This window comes from Lepisma saccharinum, chromosome 9 (assembly GCF_977018435.1).
Source record: "Lepisma saccharinum chromosome 9, izLepSacc3.1, whole genome shotgun sequence".
Taxonomy (NCBI): Eukaryota; Metazoa; Arthropoda; class Insecta; order Zygentoma; family Lepismatidae; genus Lepisma; species Lepisma saccharinum.
The window spans coordinates 290,502-316,509 of NC_139237.1; the positions used below are offsets into that span (position 1 = coordinate 290,502).

Sequence of the window (26,008 nt, forward strand, 5' to 3'; positions counted from 1 at the left end):
ATTTTTGGTTGGCGCGATTGTTTGAAACGGAAACGCTTAGGACAAGCACGCGACAATGGCCCGGACTAAGCAAACTGCACGAAAATCCACCGGAGGCAAGGCCCCAAGGAAGCAGCTCGCCACAAAGGCAGCTAGGAAGAGCGCTCCCGCCACCGGAGGAGTGAAGAAGCCCCATAGGTACAGGCCAGGTACCGTGGCTCTTCGAGAAATCCGTCGCTACCAGAAGAGCACCGAGTTGCTCATCAGGAAGCTTCCTTTCCAGCGTCTCGTCCGCGAGATCGCTCAAGATTTCAAGACCGACTTGCGCTTCCAGAGTTCCGCAGTCATGGCTCTCCAGGAGGCCAGCGAGGCTTACCTCGTCGGTCTCTTCGAAGATACCAACTTGTGTGCCATCCACGCTAAGCGTGTCACTATCATGCCAAAGGACATCCAGCTCGCCCGCCGCATTCGTGGAGAGCGTGCTTAAGCGCATTCCGCTGCCCTTGGCAAACAATCGGTCCTTTTGAGGACCACAAATCCTACTTGGAAAGTACGTTTTGGTCGTATCTCTCTTTATTTTTTATTATTATTGTCAATTCCATCCCTATCCTCGCGTTTATCCAAAAGTTATTTAAAATAATAATGCCGAAGCAATTGGGCGATATTTCATGAATATTCAGTTTTAATAATAAAGCTCTCGCTAAATCTTTAAATCTAATATCTTACTCGCAGTTCATTTCATAGAATCGATGGAAACGAAGTCAAACAAATTATGACGACATAATGTGACTAGTGTATTGCTTTCATTTTTTTAAAAAAGAAAATGCATGGATGGAAGGGAAAGGATGACACCGTGTCCGATGAAAGGAAAGGTTATAAGATTGAGTGATCGTGCAAATTCGCTCCTTCCAGGAGAATTTTGATGGTCCTCAGAAGGACCTTTTTATGGGGAACACTTGCGTGCTCAACCATTTTACTTCTTTTTTGGTGCAGCCTTCTTTGCTGCCTTGGGCTTGGCAGCCTTCTTTGGCTTTGGCGCCTTTGGTTTCTTGGGCGTCTTTGCCTTTTTCACTTTCGATGGAGACTTCTTTGGCTTTGCAACAGGTGCCTTCTTCTTTTCGCCGGTCTTCTTTGGTCGCTTGGCCGGGGCAGCTTTCTTTGCCGGTTTCTTCTCCTTGGGAGCCGAGCGTTTGGTCTTGGAAACAGCCCCGCTTTCCGGTTTCTCCTTCAGCGACGAAGCGCTGAGTTTGAAAGATCCGGAGGCACCCTTTCCTTTGGTTTGCACCAAAGAACCTGATGCCACGGCGCTCCTCAGGTACTTCTTGATGAAGGGCGCGAGCTTCTCGGCGTCGACCTTGTAGTTCTGGGTGATGTACTTCTTGATGGCCTGCAGGGAAGAGCCTCCGCGCTCCTTCAAGTTCTTGATAGCGTTGTTCACCATCTCGGATGTCCTGGGATGGGAAGGAGCCGTTCTCGGCTTTTTCGCCTTCGAGGACTTCTTGGGCGAAGCCGCCGTCGGGGCTGAGGGAGCTGATGCCGTATCTGCCATATCTACGCTCTTTTCGGAACGAAAATGAATCCCCGCGCCGAGGTTTCGACCCCCTTTTCTCTCGGAGCGCGGACCGGAGCGAGAGCAGCTCTCAGGCGGGCCGAAGCAAACTGAAGTTTGTAGTTGCCACAACGGTAAGTGTGTTTCCTCCTCTTTCCAAGATTAATTTTTTCAGTGCTGAGCTAGAGAGCACCAGCATCCCTCGTTGTTGGGTACGTTCCGGAAACTTTGAAGTAGCCGTGAAGTGCCGCAGTCCGTCCCCACGACTTCCACGTTCCTCGCTTCCTTCGTGTCAAACTCACCGTAGGTGTACGCGCGACCTCCATATGCCCGTGATTTCCTTAGTTTTCTCTGAGAAAAGGTAGAAGGTGCGTCGGTTGCACGGAGGAGATGGAAGTTCAATCCTTCCCCTATTCTCTTGCTGAGAATCAGGTGCCTTGAGCATACGACAGGCCTCTCAAGCCAATCTCCGAAGTAGCGTGTGTCGCACACGCCTGTGTTTGAACGAAGCTGGCCTACTTCCAATGTATAGCCTTTAATTTCGTTTATAGGCGAAAATCTATCGCATGAGGACTGTGGTTCGATTCGAAAGCAGCCATTTGCACCGAAAGTTAGCGCGGCCCTTCCTGCTCTCCGCCGATAAATAATAATAATGTAATAGTTTGTGTCGAGGTGCCCGTTGCCTACTTTGGTTTGTGGGAATAGCGCGTATTCGAGAACTCGATGAAGTTGTCCGAAGATAGCACAAAAATAGGAAATAGCTAGGCTGGAGAGTATATATATATATATATATATATATATATAACTACGCACTGGTAATGATCAGGCTGGAAAGTTCATACGAACTAACCGAGCCCAATCACTTTTTCGTTGTTAGGTCCTGGGTATATAGTGTGGAATCAAAAAGGTTGGTCATGAGATTCACTTTTATTCACTGCACTAAATTTTCTTCTTCTCTATCTTGTAGCTTTTATGTTCACACATCTCTGGAAGGGTGTTAAAGCACATTTCTCACTATGACTACAATGAAATGTATAATTATTTGTTATGTTTCTTCTACACGTTCTTGGCAGTGCCCACGAGACGAGACATTTCCCCGAAAACGAGAAGTTGGACTATATGTACCTTACCGAAAGCAGTATCTTTCGCCAACGGCCATACCACGCTGAATATACCGGTTCTCGTCCGATCACCGAAGTCAAGCAGCGTCGGGCCTGGTCAGTACTTGGATGGGTGACCGCCTGGAAACACCAGGTGCTGTTGGCATCCTTTTTCTTTTTCAAGGTTCATAGTGGCCTTTTATTTGTGAATTGAAGCCAATCAATCACCGACAGTTTTTGCAGAATCGCTTTTTTTTTTTTTTTTTTTTTTTTCAATATACCTGTCATCAAATAATAATAATAATATAAGTGAAGAATGTATATTAGTATATATGAATATCGGGGAAGGCGACTTTCTTCTGTTTTTTGGGGCTTGCGGGGTTGCAGGGTGCGTTCTTATTACCGGCGGCCGCCATAATCCCGGCGGGGAGCGAGCGCTCCCCTGCCCGGCGGATCCGCCGCGTCGCTCCCCGAAGAGCCCGGCGTTGGTAGTTTTCGGCGAGGATACGTGCCGGCGGTTGCAGGGAGTGTGTTTTTTTTGGGCGTTTTTATTTTTTTGCAAAATGCCATCGCCGTGGAAGGAGGCGTTCGCTAAAGGGATAGTCCCGGCCCGGCAACCCTGATCCGTTGGCAATTTCGCCCGAAACGCACCGGGGCGGGGGGGGGGGGGTGTGCACACGCAGAATAAAGAATTGGAAATGTCGCATACTCGTTGGCGAGGACACGTAAACCGAGGTTCTGTTTCAACCGATGCATGTCAAATCTCGCGTCTTTTCCCTTCGGAAAGGGAATGCTCGATCAGTGCAGTGATGTGAAAGTGTCCCCGCTAGTGGACAATTTAGCAGAAGGCAAGTGGGGAAGGTCCTGGTCGGAACGGTTACTTTTGGCAGCAAACGGTTACGAAACTGTTACTTTTGTCAGTAAACTGTTACAAAACGGTTACTTTTGTCAGTAAACTGTTACAAAACGGTTACTTTTGGCAGTAAACTGTTACGAAACGGTTACTTTTGGCAGTAAACGGTTACGAAACTGTTAGTTTTAGCAGGGAACGGTTACAAAACCGTTACTTTTGGCAGCAGACGGTTACGAAATCGTTACTTTTGGCAGCAGACCGTTACATAACCGTTACTTTTTGCAGCAAACGAATTAACGATAAAATGACCATTCGGTATTTCTCGACTGGTCGGGAGTCGGGAAGTCATTTCCCGAAGTCGGGATCGGGACAGGATCCCCCCCCCGGTCCCGACTTTTCGGGATCCCGCACACCCCTAATATTAATGCATAGGATGGAATGAACATTTTTTTTTGCCATGTCAACGTAACCTAACCTCCCAGAGGATCTGGGTTCAGACGAACGCGAGACAAATTCCTGGAAAAAGGACCTTGCGTAAGACAACTTTGGTTCCTCTTCAAAAATTCGCGTACACTTTCGTTGTGTAGTCAGCATGTAATGATACCGAATGGAGGCATGTAGGCGTTCGAACCCCACCCCTAACTGAACAAAAAAATGCTAATCTTCCGGGATCGTAAGTTGAAGTTCCACCCCCCCCCCCCCCCCGATGCCGCCGCCCTCTGGAAACAACGTTCAGATCAATTCTTGGAGTAACCGATTTCAAATGCAACGGTTCCCGCCAAATGTCACACTTCGTTGAGCGTACCAGTTCTCACCCTTTCATAGAAGTTAAGTGAGCCCTTTTAGTGCAAATTATGAATGTGACTGCCAAACTCTTCCTTTTTCCCTGCTCGTGGAGAAAACTGAAAGTAATTTTGAAAGTAAAATGAAGGAAAACACGAAAAATGAAATAAAATCACGACCTAACAAAACCTAACCTAATGTAACCCAACCGAGTATATGCAGATATTAATCTGTGTGTACCTTTCACTGCCATACTCTAGTAACAAACGTACAATTGTGAAATAGAAACCTGAAAGTTATTTTTGTTAAATATACAAGTTTATTTTATGTGTTCATCCAAAATAATAATGCGCCGAATCAATAATTGTTCCAAGTCTTAGGTTATTTTTTTGCAGTGGCATTTTGTCCAAATGTAACTCTAAAAGTCCTATTCAGCAAAAGAAACTAAAAAATTTGGAAATTTAGCCTATTTTTGTAAATTACGTGCTGGTTAAGGTCGTACCTTAAAAGCATTTTTTTTTTTATATATACGTAAGGTCAAAAATCTTCTCGCTTGCAGGCTGAGATATCGTTAGGTTATGTAAGTGTACGTTTCGGAGGGGTGGTAGACAAGTTCGTCCAATTCCAAGATTCAATTTTTGGCCCTAAAAAGGGCCTTTTTCGGCAAGGTAATTATTTCCTTGAGTTTACTTTGAGCTGGTGTACTTAGTCACGGCCTTGGTGCCTTCACTGACGGCGTGCTTGGCCAGTTCACCGGGGAGGAGCAGCCGAACGGCCGTCTGGATCTCCCTGCTGGTGATGGTCGATCGCTTGTTGTAATGAGCGAGCCTGGAAGCTTCGGCGGCAATGCGCTCGAAGATGTCGTTGACGAAGCTGTTCATGATGCTCATCGCCTTGCTGGAGATGCCGGTGTCAGGGTGAACTTGCTTCAACACCTTGTAGATGTAAATTGCGTAGCTCTCCTTCCTCCTCCGCTTCTTCTTTTTGTCTCCCTTGGAGATGTTCTTCTGGGCCTTTCCGGCCTTTTTGGCGGCTTTTCCACTTGTCTTTGGCGGCATGTTGCAGACAGACTCGATGGGCGCCACCTCCGTCGATTCGTTTTTAAGAAAGGACGGTTGATATCAGACGGACCAATGGCGCTTCGAGACGTGTCTCCCGGACGCTCTCATTCGCGGCGATTCAATACTACTTAACAAAACCACCAAACTGGCTGGCAAAAATTTGTGTTTTCACGTTGTATCGATAGCAAGAGATCATCATGTCTGGACGCGGAAAGGGAGGAAAAGTGAAGGGAAAGAGCAAGTCTCGCTCCAGCCGAGCCGGACTTCAGTTCCCCGTCGGCAGAATCCACCGACTTTTGCGAAAGGGCAATTATGCCGAACGTGTCGGTGCCGGTGCACCGGTTTACCTGGCCGCCGTCATGGAATATTTGGCAGCCGAAGTCTTGGAGTTGGCCGGCAATGCTGCTCGCGATAACAAGAAGACCAGGATCATCCCCCGTCACTTGCAGTTGGCCATCAGAAACGACGAGGAGTTGAACAAGCTCCTTTCTGGTCACGATCGCCCAGGGTGGCGTGCTGCCCAACATCCAGGCGGTCCTTCTTCCCAAGAAAACCGAGAAGAAAGCTTAAGCTGACACCCTACCCCCTCAGCTTCTAGCAAATCGGCCCTTGTAAGGGCCACCAATTACCTTAGGAAAGGGTCATTGTCTACTCCATTTTTTTAAGTTTTCAAGTTTGAAGTCTGTAGTCTAATCAGGACTGACAATCCATGTAACTTGGCATGCAAATCCTGTGTTGATTCAATGTTTTTTGCCTATTTCCGATAATGTCAGAGAATAGTGGCTTACCTGTACGTATACATCTTGTAAATTTTGATAGCATAGAGATTATGACGTGTGTTTTGTTTTCGGTGGAGTCAAGCTGCACTGAAAATAATAATAATAAAAAATATATATATATGTTCGCCTGAGTTATATTAATTGATGTTATAATTTGACAGAAGCAATCTGAATTTCACATAAATTTCTTTTGCTTTGCTAAACGACGAACGAAGGGTGGGTAGTCATCTAGCGAATGCTGAGAGTCCTCGCGTGAATATTTTTTGTTGAATTCTCAATTATTTCAATCATTCTTATGTCATTATGAACTCGAGACGAGAGAAATCGTTCGAATCGAGGCTGGGATCAGGGGGTAAGGTTCGGGGAAAGTTGAAAGCTGACATTTCCTTCCTCAAAGAAAAGATTTGTGGCCCTTAGAAGGGCCGATTTTTCAAGATGGAGGACAGGCAAACTAGAGCCCTTAACCTCCGAAACCGTACAAGGTTCTGCCTTGACGTTTGAGTGCGTACACGACGTCCATGGCGGTTACGGTTTTCCTCTTGGCGTGCTCCGTGTAGGTGACGGCATCGCGGATAACGTTCTCCAAGAACACCTTGAGGACGCCGCGTGTCTCTTCGTAGATGAGACCGGAGATTCGCTTCACACCTCCTCGCCGGGCAAGACGGCGGATGGCGGGCTTGGTGATACCCTGGATGTTGTCTCGGAGAACTTTACGGTGGCGCTTGGCACCTCCTTTGCCGAGTCCCTTTCCTCCTTTACCTCTGCCTGTCATTTCTGCAGTGCACGTACGTGGATTCGAAAGATGAGAATGAAGCCTTCCCGGCGAGCCGGCTCAGTTTTGTACGCCTTCGACAGAGGGGGGCAGAATGGCGGGAGCCAATGGGAAATCCGCTTTTCGGTTTGATTTCACGAATCAGGAGCATGCACGGCACCTTTCAGGGCAAAGCATATAAAGGCATGATTTTTGGTTGGCGCGATTGTTTGAAACGGAAACGCTTAGGACAAGCACGCGACAATGGCCCGGACTAAGCAAACTGCACGAAAATCCACCGGAGGCAAGGCCCCAAGGAAGCAGCTCGCCACAAAGGCAGCTAGGAAGAGCGCTCCCGCCACCGGAGGAGTGAAGAAGCCCCATAGGTACAGGCCAGGTACCGTGGCTCTTCGAGAAATCCGTCGCTACCAGAAGAGCACCGAGTTGCTCATCAGGAAGCTTCCTTTCCAGCGTCTCGTCCGCGAGATCGCTCAAGATTTCAAGACCGACTTGCGCTTCCAGAGTTCCGCAGTCATGGCTCTCCAGGAGGCCAGCGAGGCTTACCTCGTCGGTCTCTTCGAAGATACCAACTTGTGTGCCATCCACGCTAAGCGTGTCACTATCATGCCAAAGGACATCCAGCTCGCCCGCCGCATTCGTGGAGAGCGTGCTTAAGCGCATTCCGCTGCCCTTGGCAAACAATCGGTCCTTTTGAGGACCACAAATCCTACTTGGAAAGTACGTTTTGGTCGTATCTCTCTTTATTTTTTATTATTATTGTCAATTCCATCCCTATCCTCGCGTTTATCCAAAAGTTATTTAAAATAATAATGCCGAAGCAATTGGGCGATATTTCATGAATATTCAGTTTTAATAATAAAGCTCTCGCTAAATCTTTAAATCTAATATCTTACTCGCAGTTCATTTCATAGAATCGATGGAAACGAAGTCAAACAAATTATGACGACATAATGTGACTAGTGTATTGCTTTCATTTTTTTAAAAAAGAAAATGCATGGATGGAAGGGAAAGGATGACACCGTGTCCGATGAAAGGAAAGGTTATAAGATTGAGTGATCGTGCAAATTCGCTCCTTCCAGGAGAATTTTGATGGTCCTCAGAAGGACCTTTTTATGGGGAACACTTGCGTGCTCAACCATTTTACTTCTTTTTTGGTGCAGCCTTCTTTGCTGCCTTGGGCTTGGCAGCCTTCTTTGGCTTTGGCGCCTTTGGTTTCTTGGGCGTCTTTGCCTTTTTCACTTTCGATGGAGACTTCTTTGGCTTTGCAACAGGTGCCTTCTTCTTTTCGCCGGTCTTCTTTGGTCGCTTGGCCGGGGCAGCTTTCTTTGCCGGTTTCTTCTCCTTGGGAGCCGAGCGTTTGGTCTTGGAAACAGCCCCGCTTTCCGGTTTCTCCTTCAGCGACGAAGCGCTGAGTTTGAAAGATCCGGAGGCACCCTTTCCTTTGGTTTGCACCAAAGAACCTGATGCCACGGCGCTCCTCAGGTACTTCTTGATGAAGGGCGCGAGCTTCTCGGCGTCGACCTTGTAGTTCTGGGTGATGTACTTCTTGATGGCCTGCAGGGAAGAGCCTCCGCGCTCCTTCAAGTTCTTGATAGCGTTGTTCACCATCTCGGATGTCCTGGGATGGGAAGGAGCCGTTCTCGGCTTTTTCGCCTTCGAGGACTTCTTGGGCGAAGCCGCCGTCGGGGCTGAGGGAGCTGATGCCGTATCTGCCATATCTACGCTCTTTTCGGAACGAAAATGAATCCCCGCGCCGAGGTTTCGACCCCCTTTTCTCTCGGAGCGCGGACCGGAGCGAGAGCAGCTCTCAGGCGGGCCGAAGCAAACTGAAGTTTGTAGTTGCCACAACGGTAAGTGTGTTTCCTCCTCTTTCCAAGATTAATTTTTTCAGTGCTGAGCTAGAGAGCACCAGCATCCCTCGTTGTTGGGTACGTTCCGGAAACTTTGAAGTAGCCGTGAAGTGCCGCAGTCCGTCCCCACGACTTCCACGTTCCTCGCTTCCTTCGTGTCAAACTCACCGTAGGTGTACGCGCGACCTCCATATGCCCGTGATTTCCTTAGTTTTCTCTGAGAAAAGGTAGAAGGTGCGTCGGTTGCACGGAGGAGATGGAAGTTCAATCCTTCCCCTATTCTCTTGCTGAGAATCAGGTGCCTTGAGCATACGACAGGCCTCTCAAGCCAATCTCCGAAGTAGCGTGTGTCGCACACGCCTGTGTTTGAACGAAGCTGGCCTACTTCCAATGTATAGCCTTTAATTTCGTTTATAGGCGAAAATCTATCGCATGAGGACTGTGGTTCGATTCGAAAGCAGCCATTTGCACCGAAAGTTAGCGCGGCCCTTCCTGCTCTCCGCCGATAAATAATAATAATGTAATAGTTTGTGTCGAGGTGCCCGTTGCCTACTTTGGTTTGTGGGAATAGCGCGTATTCGAGAACTCGATGAAGTTGTCCGAAGATAGCACAAAAATAGGAAATAGCTAGGCTGGAGAGTATATATATATATATATATATATATATATATAACTACGCACTGGTAATGATCAGGCTGGAAAGTTCATACGAACTAACCGAGCCCAATCACTTTTTCGTTGTTAGGTCCTGGGTATATAGTGTGGAATCAAAAAGGTTGGTCATGAGATTCACTTTTATTCACTGCACTAAATTTTCTTCTTCTCTATCTTGTAGCTTTTATGTTCACACATCTCTGGAAGGGTGTTAAAGCACATTTCTCACTATGACTACAATGAAATGTATAATTATTTGTTATGTTTCTTCTACACGTTCTTGGCAGTGCCCACGAGACGAGACATTTCCCCGAAAACGAGAAGTTGGACTATATGTACCTTACCGAAAGCAGTATCTTTCGCCAACGGCCATACCACGCTGAATATACCGGTTCTCGTCCGATCACCGAAGTCAAGCAGCGTCGGGCCTGGTCAGTACTTGGATGGGTGACCGCCTGGGAACACCAGGTGCTGTTGGCATCCTTTTTCTTTTTCAAGGTTCATAGTGGCCTTTTATTTGTGAATTGAAGCCAATCAATCACCGACAGTTTTTGCAGAATCGCTTTTTTTTTTTTTTTTTTTTTTTTTTCAATATACCTGTCATCAAATAATAATAATAATATAAGTGAAGAATGTATATTAGTATATATGAATATCGGGGAAGGCGACTTTCTTCTGTTTTTTGGGGCTTGCGGGGTTGCAGGGTGCGTTCTTATTACCGGCGGCCGCCATAATCCCGGCGGGGAGCGAGCGCTCCCCTGCCCGGCGGATCCGCCGCGTCGCTCCCCGAAGAGCCCGGCGTTGGTAGTTTTCGGCGAGGATACGTGCCGGCGGTTGCAGGGAGTGTGTTTTTTTTGGGCGTTTTTATTTTTTTGCAAAATGCCATCGCCGTGGAAGGAGGCGTTCGCTAAAGGGATAGTCCCGGCCCGGCAACCCTGATCCGTTGGCAATTTCGCCCGAAACGCACCGGGGCGGGGGGGGGGGGTGTGCACACGCAGAATAAAGAATTGGAAATGTCGCATACTCGTTGGCGAGGACACGTAAACCGAGGTTCTGTTTCAACCGATGCATGTCAAATCTCGCGTCTTTTCCCTTCGGAAAGGGAATGCTCGATCAGTGCAGTGATGTGAAAGTGTCCCCGCTAGTGGACAATTTAGCAGAAGGCAAGTGGGGAAGGTCCTGGTCGGAACGGTTACTTTTGGCAGCAAACGGTTACGAAACTGTTACTTTTGTCAGTAAACTGTTACAAAACGGTTACTTTTGTCAGTAAACTGTTACAAAACGGTTACTTTTGGCAGTAAACTGTTACGAAACGGTTACTTTTGGCAGTAAACGGTTACGAAACTGTTAGTTTTAGCAGGGAACGGTTACAAAACCGTTACTTTTGGCAGCAGACGGTTACGAAATCGTTACTTTTGGCAGCAGACCGTTACATAACCGTTACTTTTTGCAGCAAACGAATTAACGATAAAATGACCATTCGGTATTTCTCGACTGGTCGGGAGTCGGGAAGTCATTTCCCGAAGTCGGGATCGGGACAGGATCCCCCCCCCGGTCCCGACTTTTCGGGATCCCGCACACCCCTAATATTAATGCATAGGATGGAATGAACATTTTTTTTTGCCATGTCAACGTAACCTAACCTCCCAGAGGATCTGGGTTCAGACGAACGCGAGACAAATTCCTGGAAAAAGGACCTTGCGTAAGACAACTTTGGTTCCTCTTCAAAAATTCGCGTACACTTTCGTTGTGTAGTCAGCATGTAATGATACCGAATGGAGGCATGTAGGCGTTCGAACCCCACCCCTAACTGAACAAAAAAATGCTAATCTTCCGGGATCGTAAGTTGAAGTTCCACCCCCCCCCCCCCCCGATGCCGCCGCCCTCTGGAAACAACGTTCAGATCAATTCTTGGAGTAACCGATTTCAAATGCAACGGTTCCCGCCAAATGTCACACTTCGTTGAGCGTACCAGTTCTCACCCTTTCATAGAAGTTAAGTGAGCCCTTTTAGTGCAAATTATGAATGTGACTGCCAAACTCTTCCTTTTTCCCTGCTCGTGGAGAAAACTGAAAGTAATTTTGAAAGTAAAATGAAGGAAAACACGAAAAATGAAATAAAATCACGACCTAACAAAACCTAACCGAGTATATGCAGATATTAATCTGTGTGTACCTTTCACTGCCATACTCTAGTAACAAACGTACAATTGTGAAATAGAAACCTGAAAGTTATTTTTGTTAAATATACAAGTTTATTTTATGTGTTCATCCAAAATAATAATGCGCCGAATCAATAATTGTTCCAAGTCTTAGGTTATTTTTTTGCAGTGGCATTTTGTCCAAATGTAACTCTAAAAGTCCTATTCAGCAAAAGAAACTAAAAAATTTGGAAATTTAGCCTATTTTTGTAAATTACGTGCTGGTTAAGGTCGTACCTTAAAAGCATTTTTTTTTTATATATACGTAAGGTCAAAAATCTTCTCGCTTGCAGGCTGAGATATCGTTAGGTTATGTAAGTGTACGTTTCGGAGGGGTGGTAGACAAGTTCGTCCAATTCCAAGATTCAATTTTTGGCCCTAAAAAGGGCCTTTTTCGGCAAGGTAATTATTTCCTTGAGTTTACTTTGAGCTGGTGTACTTAGTCACGGCCTTGGTGCCTTCACTGACGGCGTGCTTGGCCAGTTTACCGGGGAGGAGCAGCCGAACGGCCGTCTGGATCTCCCTGCTGGTGATGGTCGATCGCTTGTTGTAATGAGCGAGCCTGGAAGCTTCGGCGGCAATGCGCTCGAAGATGTCGTTGACGAAGCTGTTCATGATGCTCATCGCCTTGCTGGAGATGCCGGTGTCAGGGTGAACTTGCTTCAACACCTTGTAGATGTAAATTGCGTAGCTCTCCTTCCTCCTCCGCTTCTTCTTTTTGTCTCCCTTGGAGATGTTCTTCTGGGCCTTTCCGGCCTTTTTGGCGGCTTTTCCACTTGTCTTTGGCGGCATGTTGCAGACAGACTCGATGGGCGCCAGAAATCAGAAATCAGAAATTTTAAGTTTTCCCGGCCCCCAAAGGACACGCCGGGATGAGTGGGGCTCAGCACAGGTCTGCAGCTACGCTCGTCTTGTAAGCGTCCCCCTAAGGTTCGGGGTTCTCTGAGTGAGTTCCCTTCCCCCTCGGGGCCCTCCATAGCATGCTTGTTAGGGAATACCTAAGAAAGCACACCTAGTTGTGTATTTATCAAACGGTGTCTGCCTGGTGTGGCACTTACCGGAAATATAATTATAGGCGAAAGTGAAGGTGAAGATAGAAGAGAGGAAAGATACAAAGAGCTTTTTGCGTAATAGAGGAAAAAACCTGCCGCATGCATAAATTGGCAGTAAAAACCTCCTAGTTTAATTAATTCGCAACATTCGTGTGCGGGTATACTTTTAGATTAATTATTCCAGTAAAAACCTCCCGAAGAAGGGAGGAAAACCTGGGCGTGACAGTGACAGTGGCTTTATTTGGATGGTATTATTTGGTTAGGTGGTGGTTTTTGGGTACCAGATTGTTTACCTCTGCGGGTTTCCCCTGGTAAGGATGGGTTGGGGTAGGTTTTGGTAGTGGAAGTATCCTATTTGAGAGAGATTCTAATTGTTTCAAACTAATTGGGTATGTTAGTGGGGAGCTTTTTCTAACTACTTAACGTTGACTCGCCTGAAACTAAAGTATTATTAATTGGTTTGGTTAGGTTGGTTTGGGATGGGTTAATGTAAATATGAGATAGACGTCTTTGTCGGAGTTAGAGGAGTCTGGGTCGGGTCAGTCTGGGTATTCGTACCCCTTCGGTGGACAGTTAGGAGTGACTGGGTGGTCCGCAGAGCTATCCCGACCAAGGCCGGCCTCTCCCGGAGACCAGTTGGGGTCGCCTCCCCTTCCCCCGACACCTCGCCTCAGTAAAAACATTGGAGAAAAAGGGGACTTGCGCTCCTACCCGGGGGAACCACATTTCGTGCCCATGTGCTTGCCTATACCCCTTGGACAATTTCCGATGAGGTCAGTAATTATCTTCCAAATATTTGGTCGACGCGGCGCGCACATGGTCCCCGGTGCCCCCCCCCAAAGAAGGCATGTAGGAGAGCGGTGCTGTTAGGGCTCACAGCTGGTTCACGGGCCGGCTGCTTTATTGCACGTGGGGAACCCCCCCAGGCCTCCCAGTGCTCACGACTAACGCCAGCCCGGTCACCGCGTCCCTTCCGACTTCCCCGCTGAATCGGCCCATAGCCGCCCCTTGCTCAGCTTTCCCCGACTCTTCAGCGGGATGCGACCTCGAGGGCCGCGGACAGTATACTTTTTGGGTTTTCAGGGAGATAGCGGATTAGCTTCTGGGAACCCAACTCCAGTGAGCCGCTCCGGCTTACGTCCCCCCAATCACCCGGGGTGCTTCTGAGTCAAGTATAGCTTTGCGCAGGACGACCAGGACTTCCTCGAACGGAGTCCTCTTCTGGAACAGGGGAGCTCCTCAGTTTAAACTTTGGAAAGGTATCAGGTGTTGGCTCGGCTTCCCCTCCCGGTCCCCGGAAGGGCCGACCCAGGCCGATCTCACTCCGCGCGGTCCCCAGTCGGACCAAGCGGCCCTTCTAAGGGCCACCAACTCACCCCGTGCAGGCTTGGTATAACACCGCAAGGTATCCACCTGCACGTGTAGGCTTGGTATAACACCGCAAGGTATCCACCTACACGCCCCTCCCAGCTGCCCAGTCTGGCTAAGCGGCTCGTTGTCTGGGTGTGTCGTCTGCTTCGGTCTCGTATCCTGGGTTGTCTCTGGTCCGTCCTGGATCTCTCCCGACTGCCATCCAGCCCTTGCGATGCTCGCCGAAGACGAATCCACTGCTTACATCCCACGAGCCTGGTGAAGAGGGTTGAGATCGTTCCGCTTTGCCGTGAAGTCTGGTGCTCGTTCGGTCATGTTCCCTAGACAACGATCTTTGTTAAGACAGTTGCCGTGACTATTGCTTTTTCTAAGATGGCGCCGGTCGTTCTAAGAAGAACGCCCGGCGAGACCAGATGCTCTGAAAAGAACACCCAGTCAGACATTTCGTTCCTTCCAAAGATAGGGAGCATGTGCAGACCCGGCACGCGCAGCCACGAGCCCATCAGGTCCTCGATGGGCGCCACCTCCGTCGATTCGTTTTTAAGAAAGGACGGTTGATATCAGACGGACCAATGGCGCTTCGAGACGTGTCTCCCGGACGCTCTCATTCGCGGCGATTCAATACTACTTAACAAAACCACCAAACTGGCTGGCAAAAATAAAAAATAAATGTTCTTTTACGTAAAATCATCAGATTTGCTAGAAGCGTAAAGAAGAAAAGCAGAAGAAGAAGACTATGTCAGCTTCATCGACATCATCATCGTCAACGAAGACGGATCGACTGGATGTTGGGCGGCACGCCATACCTCCAGTTCTGACAACTAAAAGCTCAAACATGACCCCAGAGCTACTTCAGTTGTCCCCACCTTCAGGGGACACCTCACAACTTCAATCATCCCCACCTTCAGGGGACAAATCTAAATCTAAATCATCTGTGGAGGAGCAGATGGACGAATCTCCACCTTCAAACGCCAAGAGATACCATTCAGATTCTTCGTCATCAGATACAGACGGGGACTACATTCCTGGCACCGAAGATTTCCAATACCCCAAGCGGACCATACGCTTAATTAAGCAGCGAAAAAGACTGAATATACCTATCAGTAACACCTTCGAACCATTACAGAAGATGGATACAGCACCTGCAAAGAACATAGGTGCAAACGAAACCAATGCAAATCTTACGGCCACTCCAGCAGCCAGCCAGACAAAAGTAGACAAACCACCACCAATTTTTCTGTATGAAATACAGAACAAATACGCAACTATCGCCAAAATAGTGCATGAAATGTCTGAAAGACCTTCAGTTAAACATACTGCTTCGTGTATCACCATCCAATGTCAAAACAAAGAAGATTTTCAACGAGTAAAAATGTACTGTGATGTAAACTCCTTGCAAATGGCATCAGGCGTACTCAAGAGAGACCGGCCATTCAAAAGCGTCATACGTGGGCTAGCAGTAGACCATCCAATTGACCAGCTCAGAGAAGACCTCACAAATATGGGATTCCTGGTCAAACGGATCAGCATCATGACAAAAAGGGCACGTCGAGGGAACACCTCATCACGCATACCAATCCCACTCTTTCTAGTTGTTCTAGCCAGGGAAGGAAATTGGAAAGATTTCTCCAAGCTAGAAAACATAGATTACAACAGAATTTCAGTAGAACCCTACAGAGCACAAGTACTCTTACAATGTTACAGATGCCAACGGCTCGGCCACGGTTCAGAGACATGTTTAGCCAATCCTAGATGTGTCAAATGTGCAGAAGACCACTTCACCAAAGAATGCCTCAAAAAGGGAGACGGATACGCACCCAAATGCGCCTTATGTTCTGGAGAACATCCAGCTAGTTACAGAGGATGCCCAGTAATCAAGGCAATGAAAGCGGCACGTAACCCAAGTTATTCAGCATCCCAGAAGGTGAGACCGGCACCACCACCGCCGAAACCTGAGGATTTCAGACCACTACCAAAGAGGCCAGATCTAGACACAAAAGGAAAACTTCCAGTAAATCGTGCTAAACCAACTACAGCACCACCCAAGACTGCCCAGCCTACTCTCCAGCCATCCCAGAGTGAGGGAAGGAGGAAAGAAGTTTTCCAAAAAGGCCCTTCTAAGGCAGAAAAGCGGCCAGAAATTCAGCCAACCAAAACTCGCCAAACAGTGAAGGAGCGCGAAGGCACATCCCTGCAGGCCGAAAAGAAGACCGGTAAACCAGCCCCCTGGAAGGTACCACAACGCCTATCAGCTGAGATAGAAACAATAACTGAGGTACAAAACCAGATCAACAGCATGGAGATATCAGCAGCCACCACTCCACCTGCAGAGATGGAACTGCAATCAGATATCCAGACAATAATCACTTTTTTACAAGGGGATTTCTTCAGGAAATACTTACCTGCCATCAAAAATGGCCTTCGGCGGATTGCTGCTGCACCGGAGGGATCAGGCAAAGTTACAGCCATGATAGAGGTTCTCATGGAAATGCTCATCCATGGCGAACGCTAGAACAACCATATTACAACACCAAATTTCCGTATGTTCATGGAACGCGGACGGACTATGGCGTCAAAGACACCTCTTACGACACTTCATCATTGAACATAATCCAGATGTCATGCTCATCAATGAAACACATCTCAACAGCCAGCAGCAATTCAAGCAGTCAAACTACGCAGTCTACAGGCTCGATAGAAAAAACAGACGCAAGGGAGGACTTCTCCTACTTGTGAAATCCAACATACCTGCCCGTCAGATCCAAGTACCCAACCTCAACCATTTAGAAGTGCTCGCTGTGGAAATCTACTCTCCACAGACGAGCTTCATTATCCTGGCAGCATATGCAAGCCCACCGGCACGTATTGAAGATGCGGATTTTCGTGCAGTCTTCAACCTAGGCCAAAAAGTTATCCTGGCAGGTGACCTGAATGCCAAACATCCAGACTGGCATTCAAGAACAGAAAACAACGCAGGGAGAGCACTCCAACAGCTAGCAGGTAACATTGGGTTCGTGGTCCAAGCTCCACGGGACCCAACTCACTACCCTAAGATCCAAGGCCGACCTGACGTACTGGATGTAGTACTAACAAAAGGACTACAACTCCAAGCTGATCCCTCAGTGACATCTGCGCTAGAGTCCGATCACGAGCCGATCCTTTTCACCCTCTCTCACAACCTACTAACGAGAGAGGCAACAAGAAGGAAAATATGCACCACTGAATGGAACCAGTATAGACAAGAACTCAACTCCAACATCAATCTACAAGACGTTATACACTCACCAGAAGAGATTGAAACAGCGGTGCATAGGATAACGGCAGCTATCTTGGATGCGAAAAGAAGGTCCTCCACACTCACACCTCCTGAAGAAATCATCAAAAAGGACGATCCTCAACTTCACCTGCTCATCAGAACCAAACGATGGGCACGGCGTAAATACCAAACCACCAGGCAGCTACACTACAAGCGACTACAAAACAAATTGCAAAGACAAATACGTCGCCACATAATCAGAACGATGGAAGACAAATGGGACAAAACGCTGCAGGAAACACGGGGAAATCCATCCTCCTTCTGGAAAATCACAAGCACTCTCCAAGGGAAACGGAAGAGACAACTTACACCTGTTCTACATACAGTAACAGGGATACAGTTTGATCCGAAAACGCAAGCTGAAGAATTAGCAATCCACTACCAGGAACAACTTTCACCAAATCCCTGGCCATACGATGATCAAACAATTGAAGCAGTAGAGGAATGGGCAACACATTTCCCACAAATAAACCAACAAGATCTGCCACCGCAGCTATTCAACCCACGTCAAGTTGCGCAGATAATATCTCATATCAACCCTCGCCGAGCTCCAGGAATAGATAAAATCTCACCAGAAGATTTGAGGAAGGGAACTCGGAAGATGTTAGTCTACCTCACGCGCATCTTTAATGCAATGATACTAAAAGCATACTTTCCGCAGCAATGGAAGATGGCCACCATTTGTCCAATACTCAAAAGTGGAAAAAATTCCCTATTTCCAGCCAGCTACAGACCAATTAGTCTCCTCAGTCACATTTCAAAAGTTTTCGAGAGACTACTTGCAAACCGGCTACAAGAATTTACCACTCAGGCTCAGCTGCTACCAGATTACCAGCACGGCTTCAGACCCAACCACAACACGGTCACACAACTGATGAGGGTCGTAGACATGGCCACTATCAACTTCAATAGGAAGGCCACAACAATTGGAGTTTTTCTAGACGTGGAGAAGGCATTCGACAGAGTGTGGCACGAGGGACTCCTCTTTAAACTGGACCGGCTTGGTTTTCCGGCACACATACTCAATCTTCTCCGTTCCTTCTTGGACAACAGACAGTTCATCGTTCGCTTTAACGAAACCAACTCCAGTCCAAAACCAATCACTGCAGGCGTACCACAAGGATCATGTATCTCTCCACTGCTTTATGCTTTGTACACTGCAGACATGCCAGCATCACCCTCTGTCACTCTTGCAGTATTCGCAGACGACACGGCGATATTTTCATCCAGTGTCAACAGGATATACAGCGAAATCTTGATGCAACGGTACCTCCGCCTTTATGAAAGATGGACGAAAAAGTGGAGAATTAAAGTTAACCCAGACAAAAGCTCTGTTGTGGTCTTCACTAAGAACAGAACAAGATTCAATCCTCAACTAAGACTGCACCAAAGCATCATACCACAGGCAGATTCAGCAAAGTATTTGGGCGTCACCCTGGACCACGGCCTCACCTTCGGGAAACACCTCAAAGAAGTGGCAAATAGAGGAACACAAAGAATCGGTCAACTATTCCCAGTTCTTCGAAGCCCGATCTTACCCATCAGCATAAGGATCAGGGTATTCAAACAAGTAATTCGCTCCTTCATCACCTACGCCTGTGCAATATGGCTTCACAGTGCAAAAGGACACCTTGAAGCACTTCAACGGGTCCAAAATAGAGCCCTGAGAATCATATACGGAGCAGACCGATCCACTTCAAATGTGCAAATTCATGAAGATCTAGAACAGGAAAGACTCTTTGAATTTATGATGAGAGAGAAAATCAAATTCTGGGACAAGATGCAGCATCACCGCAACCCAACCATTCAACTGCTTGGACATGTACAACCGGCCAGAAGAATACACAAAATGCCTCGATTGCAGTGAGGATGACCAACTAAATGTCAAGCAGCGTCACGCCGGGACAGTACCTGGATGGGTGACCATCACGAACCAGCCGCCATTTTGAAATCCAAAAAGTAAAGCAGCGTTACGCTGGGTCACCAGTAGGATGGGTGACCGTCTTAAAGAAAGGTAAAGCAGTGCCACGCTGGGTCACTCCATGATGGGTGACCATAACCGAAGGAGTGAAGAAGATCCCCCTTCAGACAAACAAACACCACAGAATCTAGAACTAGGGGGTAAACAAAAACACATAAGACTACAACTCATCGCCTGCGACAGTTGTACGGCGTCAACAACAAATCAATGCTAAGGAGAAATGCCAAGTACAAAACTTCAACATCAAACCTGAAGGCAAAGCTGAGAAGCTGGAACTTCATATAAAGTAAACCCGACAAGATAAGCAACAGCAACAGCAACAGCAAAAATGTTCTTTTACGTAAAATCATCAGATTTGCTAGAAGCGTAAAGAAGAAAAGCAGAAGAAGAAGACTATGTCAGCTTCATCGACATCATCATCGTCAACGAAGACGGATCGACTGGATGTTGGGCGGCACGCCATACCTCCAGTTCTGACAACTAAAAGCTCAAACATGACCCCAGAGCTACTTCAGTTGTCCCCACCTTCAGGGGACACCTCACAACTTCAATCATCCCCACCTTCAGGGGACAAATCTAAATCTAAATCATCTGTGGAGGAGCAGATGGACGAATCTCCACCTTCAAACGCCAAGAGATACCATTCAGATTCTTCGTCATCAGATACAGACGGGGACTACATTCCTGGCACCGAAGATTTCCAATACCCCAAGCGGACCATACGCTTAATTAAGCAGCGAAAAAGACTGAATATACCTATCAGTAACACCTTCGAACCATTACAGAAGATGGATACAGCACCTGCAAAGAACATAGGTGCAAACGAAACCAATGCAAATCTTACGGCCACTCCAGCAGCCAGCCAGACAAAAGTAGACAAACCACCACCAATTTTTCTGTATGAAATACAGAACAAATACGCAACTATCGCCAAAATAGTGCATGAAATGTCTGAAAGACCTTCAGTTAAACATACTGCTTCGTGTATCACCATCCAATGTCAAAACAAAGAAGATTTTCAACGAGTAAAAATGTACTGTGATGTAAACTCCTTGCAAATGGCATCAGGCGTACTCAAGAGAGACCGGCCATTCAAAAGCGTCATACGTGGGCTAGCAGTAGACCATCCAATTGACCAGCTCAGAGAAGACCTCACAAATATGGGATTCCTGGTCAAACGGATCAGCATCATGACAAAAAGGGCACGTCGAGGGAACACCTCATCACGCATACCAATCCCACTCTTTCTAGTTGTTCTAGCCAGGGAAGGAAATTGGAAAGATTTCTCCAAGCTAGAAAACATAGATTACAACAGAATTTCAGTAGAACCCTACAGAGCACAAGTACTCTTACAATGTTACAGATGCCAACGGCTCGGCCACGGTTCAGAGACATGTTTAGCCAATCCTAGATGTGTCAAATGTGCAGAAGACCACTTCACCAAAGAATGCCTCAAAAAGGGAGACGGATACGCACCCAAATGCGCCTTATGTTCTGGAGAACATCCAGCTAGTTACAGAGGATGCCCAGTAATCAAGGCAATGAAAGCGGCACGTAACCCAAGTTATTCAGCATCCCAGAAGGTGAGACCGGCACCACCACCGCCGAAACCTGAGGATTTCAGACCACTACCAAAGAGGCCAGATCTAGACACAAAAGGAAAACTTCCAGTAAATCGTGCTAAACCAACTACAGCACCACCCAAGACTGCCCAGCCTACTCTCCAGCCATCCCAGAGTGAGGGAAGGAGGAAAGAAGTTTTCCAAAAAGGCCCTTCTAAGGCAGAAAAGCGGCCAGAAATTCAGCCAACCAAAACTCGCCAAACAGTGAAGGAGCGCGAAGGCACATCCCTGCAGGCCGAAAAGAAGACCGGTAAACCAGCCCCCTGGAAGGTACCACAACGCCTATCAGCTGAGATAGAAACAATAACTGAGGTACAAAACCAGATCAACAGCATGGAGATATCAGCAGCCACCACTCCACCTGCAGAGATGGAACTGCAATCAGATATCCAGACAATAATCACTTTTTTACAAGGGGATTTCTTCAGGAAATACTTACCTGCCATCAAAAATGGCCTTCGGCGGATTGCTGCTGCACCGGAGGGATCAGGCAAAGTTACAGCCATGATAGAGGTTCTCATGGAAATGCTCATCCATGGCGAACGCTAGAACAACCATATTACAACACCAAATTTCCGTATGTTCATGGAACGCGGACGGACTATGGCGTCAAAGACACCTCTTACGACACTTCATCATTGAACATAATCCAGATGTCATGCTCATCAATGAAACACATCTCAACAGCCAGCAGCAATTCAAGCAGTCAAACTACGCAGTCTACAGGCTCGATAGAAAAAACAGACGCAAGGGAGGACTTCTCCTACTTGTGAAATCCAACATACCTGCCCGTCAGATCCAAGTACCCAACCTCAACCATTTAGAAGTGCTCGCTGTGGAAATCTACTCTCCACAGACGAGCTTCATTATCCTGGCAGCATATGCAAGCCCACCGGCACGTATTGAAGATGCGGATTTTCGTGCAGTCTTCAACCTAGGCCAAAAAGTTATCCTGGCAGGTGACCTGAATGCCAAACATCCAGACTGGCATTCAAGAACAGAAAACAACGCAGGGAGAGCACTCCAACAGCTAGCAGGTAACATTGGGTTCGTGGTCCAAGCTCCACGGGACCCAACTCACTACCCTAAGATCCAAGGCCGACCTGACGTACTGGATGTAGTACTAACAAAAGGACTACAACTCCAAGCTGATCCCTCAGTGACATCTGCGCTAGAGTCCGATCACGAGCCGATCCTTTTCACCCTCTCTCACAACCTACTAACGAGAGAGGCAACAAGAAGGAAAATATGCACCACTGAATGGAACCAGTATAGACAAGAACTCAACTCCAACATCAATCTACAAGACGTTATACACTCACCAGAAGAGATTGAAACAGCGGTGCATAGGATAACGGCAGCTATCTTGGATGCGAAAAGAAGGTCCTCCACACTCACACCTCCTGAAGAAATCATCAAAAAGGACGATCCTCAACTTCACCTGCTCATCAGAACCAAACGATGGGCACGGCGTAAATACCAAACCACCAGGCAGCTACACTACAAGCGACTACAAAACAAATTGCAAAGACAAATACGTCGCCACATAATCAGAACGATGGAAGACAAATGGGACAAAACGCTGCAGGAAACACGGGGAAATCCATCCTCCTTCTGGAAAATCACAAGCACTCTCCAAGGGAAACGGAAGAGACAACTTACACCTGTTCTACATACAGTAACAGGGATACAGTTTGATCCGAAAACGCAAGCTGAAGAATTAGCAATCCACTACCAGGAACAACTTTCACCAAATCCCTGGCCATACGATGATCAAACAATTGAAGCAGTAGAGGAATGGGCAACACATTTCCCACAAATAAACCAACAAGATCTGCCACCGCAGCTATTCAACCCACGTCAAGTTGCGCAGATAATATCTCATATCAACCCTCGCCGAGCTCCAGGAATAGATAAAATCTCACCAGAAGATTTGAGGAAGGGAACTCGGAAGATGTTAGTCTACCTCACGCGCATCTTTAATGCAATGATACTAAAAGCATACTTTCCGCAGCAATGGAAGATGGCCACCATTTGTCCAATACTCAAAAGTGGAAAAAATTCCCTATTTCCAGCCAGCTACAGACCAATTAGTCTCCTCAGTCACATTTCAAAAGTTTTCGAGAGACTACTTGCAAACCGGCTACAAGAATTTACCACTCAGGCTCAGCTGCTACCAGATTACCAGCACGGCTTCAGACCCAACCACAACACGGTCACACAACTGATGAGGGTCGTAGACATGGCCACTATCAACTTCAATAGGAAGGCCACAACAATTGGAGTTTTTCTAGACGTGGAGAAGGCATTCGACAGAGTGTGGCACGAGGGACTCCTCTTTAAACTGGACCGGCTTGGTTTTCCGGCACACATACTCAATCTTCTCCGTTCCTTCTTGGACAACAGACAGTTCATCGTTCGCTTTAACGAAACCAACTCCAGTCCAAAACCAATCACTGCAGGCGTACCACAAGGATCATGTATCTCTCCACTGCTTTATGCTTTGTACACTGCAGACATGCCAGCATCACCCTCTGTCACTCTTGCAGTATTCGCAGACGACACGGCGATATTTTCATCCAGTGTCAACAGGATATACAGCGAAATCTTGATGCAACGGTACCTCCGCCTTTATGAAAGATGGACGAAAAAGTGGAGAATTAAAGTTAACCCAGACAAAAGCTCTGTTGTGGTCTTCACTAAGAACAGAACAAGATTCAATCCTCAACTAAGACTGCACCAAAGCATCATACCACAGGCAGATTCAGCAAAGTATTTGGGCGTCACCCTGGACCACGGCCTCACCTTCGGGAAACACCTCAAAGAAGTGGCAAATAGAGGAACACAAAGAATCGGTCAACTATTCCCAGTTCTTCGAAGCCCGATCTTACCCATCAGCATAAGGATCAGGGTATTCAAACAAGTAATTCGCTCCTTCATCACCTACGCCTGTGCAATATGGCTTCACAGTGCAAAAGGACACCTTGAAGCACTTCAACGGGTCCAAAATAGAGCCCTGAGAATCATATACGGAGCAGACCGATTCACTTCAAATGTGCAAATTCATGAAGATCTAGAACAGGAAAGACTCTTTGAATTTATGATGAGAGAGAAAATCAAATTCTGGGACAAGATGCAGCATCACCGCAACCCAACCATTCAACTGCTTGGACATGTACAACCGGCCAGAAGAATACACAAAATGCCTCGATTGCAGTGAGGATGACCAACTAAATGTCAAGCAGCGTCACGCCGGGACAGTACCTGGATGGGTGACCATCACGAACCAGCCGCCATTTTGAAATCCAAAAAGTAAAGCAGCGTTACGCTGGGTCACCAGTAGGATGGGTGACCGTCTTAAAGAAAGGTAAAGCAGTGCCACGCTGGGTCACTCCATGATGGGTGACCATAACCGAAGGAGTGAAGAAGATCCCCCTTCAGACAAACAAACACCACAGAATCTAGAACTAGGGGGTAAACAAAAACACATAAGACTACAACTCATCGCCTGCGACAGTTGTACGGCGTCAACAACAAATCAATGCTAAGGAGAAATGCCAAGTACAAAACTTCAACATCAAACCTGAAGGCAAAGCTGAGAAGCTGGAACTTCATATAAAGTAAACCCGACAAGATAAGCAACAGCAACAGCAAAAATTTGTGTTTTCACGTTGTATCGATAGCAAGAGATCATCATGTCTGGACGCGGAAAGGGAGGAAAAGTGAAGGGAAAGAGCAAGTCTCGCTCCAGCCGAGCCGGACTTCAGTTCCCCGTCGGCAGAATCCACCGACTTTTGCGAAAGGGCAATTATGCCGAACGTGTCGGTGCCGGTGCACCGGTTTACCTGGCCGCCGTCATGGAATATTTGGCAGCCGAAGTCTTGGAGTTGGCCGGCAATGCTGCTCGCGATAACAAGAAGACCAGGATCATCCCCCGTCACTTGCAGTTGGCCATCAGAAACGACGAGGAGTTGAACAAGCTCCTTTCTGGGGTCACGATCGCCCAGGGTGGCGTGCTGCCCAACATCCAGGCGGTCCTTCTTCCCAAGAAAACCGAGAAGAAAGCTTAAGCTGACACCCTACCCCCTCAGCTTCTAGCAAATCGGCCCTTGTAAGGGCCACCAATTACCTTAGGAAAGGGTCATTGTCTACTCCATTTTTTTAAGTTTTCAAGTTTGAAGTCTGTAGTCTAATCAGGACTGACAATCCATGTAACTTGGCATGCAAATCCTGTGTTGATTCAATGTTTTTTGCCTATTTCCGATAATGTCAGAGAATAGTGGCTTACCTGTACGTATACATCTTGTAAATTTTGATAGCATAGAGATTATGACGTGTGTTTTGTTTTCGGTGGAGTCAAGCTGCACTGAAAATAATAATAATAAAAAATATATATATATGTTCGCCTGAGTTATATTAATTGATGTTATAATTTGACAGAAGCAATCTGAATTTCACATAAATTTCTTTTGCTTTGCTAAACGACGAACGAAGGGTGGGTAGTCATCTAGCGAATGCTGAGAGTCCTCGCGTGAATATTTTTTGTTGAATTCTCAATTATTTCAATCATTCTTATGTCATTATGAACTCGAGACGAGAGAAATCGTTCGAATCGAGGCTGGGATCAGGGGGTAAGGTTCGGGGAAAGTTGAAAGCTGACATTTCCTTCCTCAAAGAAAAGATTTGTGGCCCTTAGAAGGGCCGATTTTTCAAGATGGAGGACAGGCAAACTAGAGCCCTTAACCTCCGAAACCGTACAAGGTTCTGCCTTGACGTTTGAGTGCGTACACGACGTCCATGGCGGTTACGGTTTTCCTCTTGGCGTGCTCCGTGTAGGTGACGGCATCGCGGATAACGTTCTCCAAGAACACCTTGAGGACGCCGCGTGTCTCTTCGTAGATGAGACCGGAGATTCGCTTCACACCTCCTCGCCGGGCAAGACGGCGGATGGCGGGCTTGGTGATACCCTGGATGTTGTCTCGGAGAACTTTACGGTGGCGCTTGGCACCTCCTTTGCCGAGTCCCTTTCCTCCTTTACCTCTGCCTGTCATTTCTGCAGTGCACGTACGTGGATTCGAAAGATGAG

General features: G+C 47.2%; 7 protein-coding genes, 2 non-coding genes and 1 pseudogene across 9 annotated transcripts; 6 read left to right on the forward strand and 4 right to left on the reverse strand.

Annotated features, from left to right (window-relative positions):
• The first annotated feature begins 55 nt into the window (after positions 1–55).
• Positions 56–466, forward strand: LOC145992923 (histone H3). Its single transcript, XM_083129308.1, has one exon. The coding sequence runs from the start codon at positions 56–58 to the stop codon at positions 464–466; it is 411 nt and encodes a 136-aa protein (XP_082985434.1).
• Positions 467–2,675: 2,209 nt separating this feature from the next.
• LOC145993022 (5S ribosomal RNA) lies at positions 2,676–2,794 on the forward strand. Its single transcript, XR_014442234.1, has one exon. It is a non-coding gene; the product is annotated as a 5S ribosomal RNA (ribosomal RNA).
• A 2,156-nt stretch (positions 2,795–4,950) lies between these two features.
• Positions 4,951–5,322, reverse strand: LOC145992924 (histone H2B). Its single transcript, XM_083129309.1, has one exon. The coding sequence runs from the start codon at positions 5,320–5,322 to the stop codon at positions 4,951–4,953; it is 372 nt and encodes a 123-aa protein (XP_082985435.1).
• A 200-nt stretch (positions 5,323–5,522) lies between these two features.
• LOC145992585 (histone H2A-like) lies at positions 5,523–5,895 on the forward strand (annotated as a pseudogene).
• Positions 5,896–6,564: 669 nt separating this feature from the next.
• On the reverse strand, positions 6,565–6,876 carry LOC145992925 (histone H4). Its single transcript, XM_083129310.1, has one exon. The coding sequence runs from the start codon at positions 6,874–6,876 to the stop codon at positions 6,565–6,567; it is 312 nt and encodes a 103-aa protein (XP_082985436.1).
• A 243-nt stretch (positions 6,877–7,119) lies between these two features.
• LOC145992926 (histone H3) lies at positions 7,120–7,530 on the forward strand. Its single transcript, XM_083129312.1, has one exon. The coding sequence runs from the start codon at positions 7,120–7,122 to the stop codon at positions 7,528–7,530; it is 411 nt and encodes a 136-aa protein (XP_082985438.1).
• Positions 7,531–9,741: 2,211 nt separating this feature from the next.
• LOC145993053 (5S ribosomal RNA) lies at positions 9,742–9,860 on the forward strand. The gene has a single exon (XR_014442265.1). It is a non-coding gene; the product is annotated as a 5S ribosomal RNA (ribosomal RNA).
• A 2,140-nt stretch (positions 9,861–12,000) lies between these two features.
• Positions 12,001–12,372, reverse strand: LOC145992927 (histone H2B-like). Its single transcript, XM_083129313.1, has one exon. The coding sequence runs from the start codon at positions 12,370–12,372 to the stop codon at positions 12,001–12,003; it is 372 nt and encodes a 123-aa protein (XP_082985439.1).
• A 12,245-nt stretch (positions 12,373–24,617) lies between these two features.
• Positions 24,618–24,992, forward strand: LOC145992928 (histone H2A). The gene has a single exon (XM_083129314.1). The coding sequence runs from the start codon at positions 24,618–24,620 to the stop codon at positions 24,990–24,992; it is 375 nt and encodes a 124-aa protein (XP_082985440.1).
• Positions 24,993–25,661: 669 nt separating this feature from the next.
• Positions 25,662–25,973, reverse strand: LOC145992929 (histone H4). Its single transcript, XM_083129315.1, has one exon. It carries the CDS (start codon positions 25,971–25,973, stop codon positions 25,662–25,664), a length of 312 nt encoding a protein of 103 aa, XP_082985441.1.
• Positions 25,974–26,008: the final 35 nt, after the last annotated feature.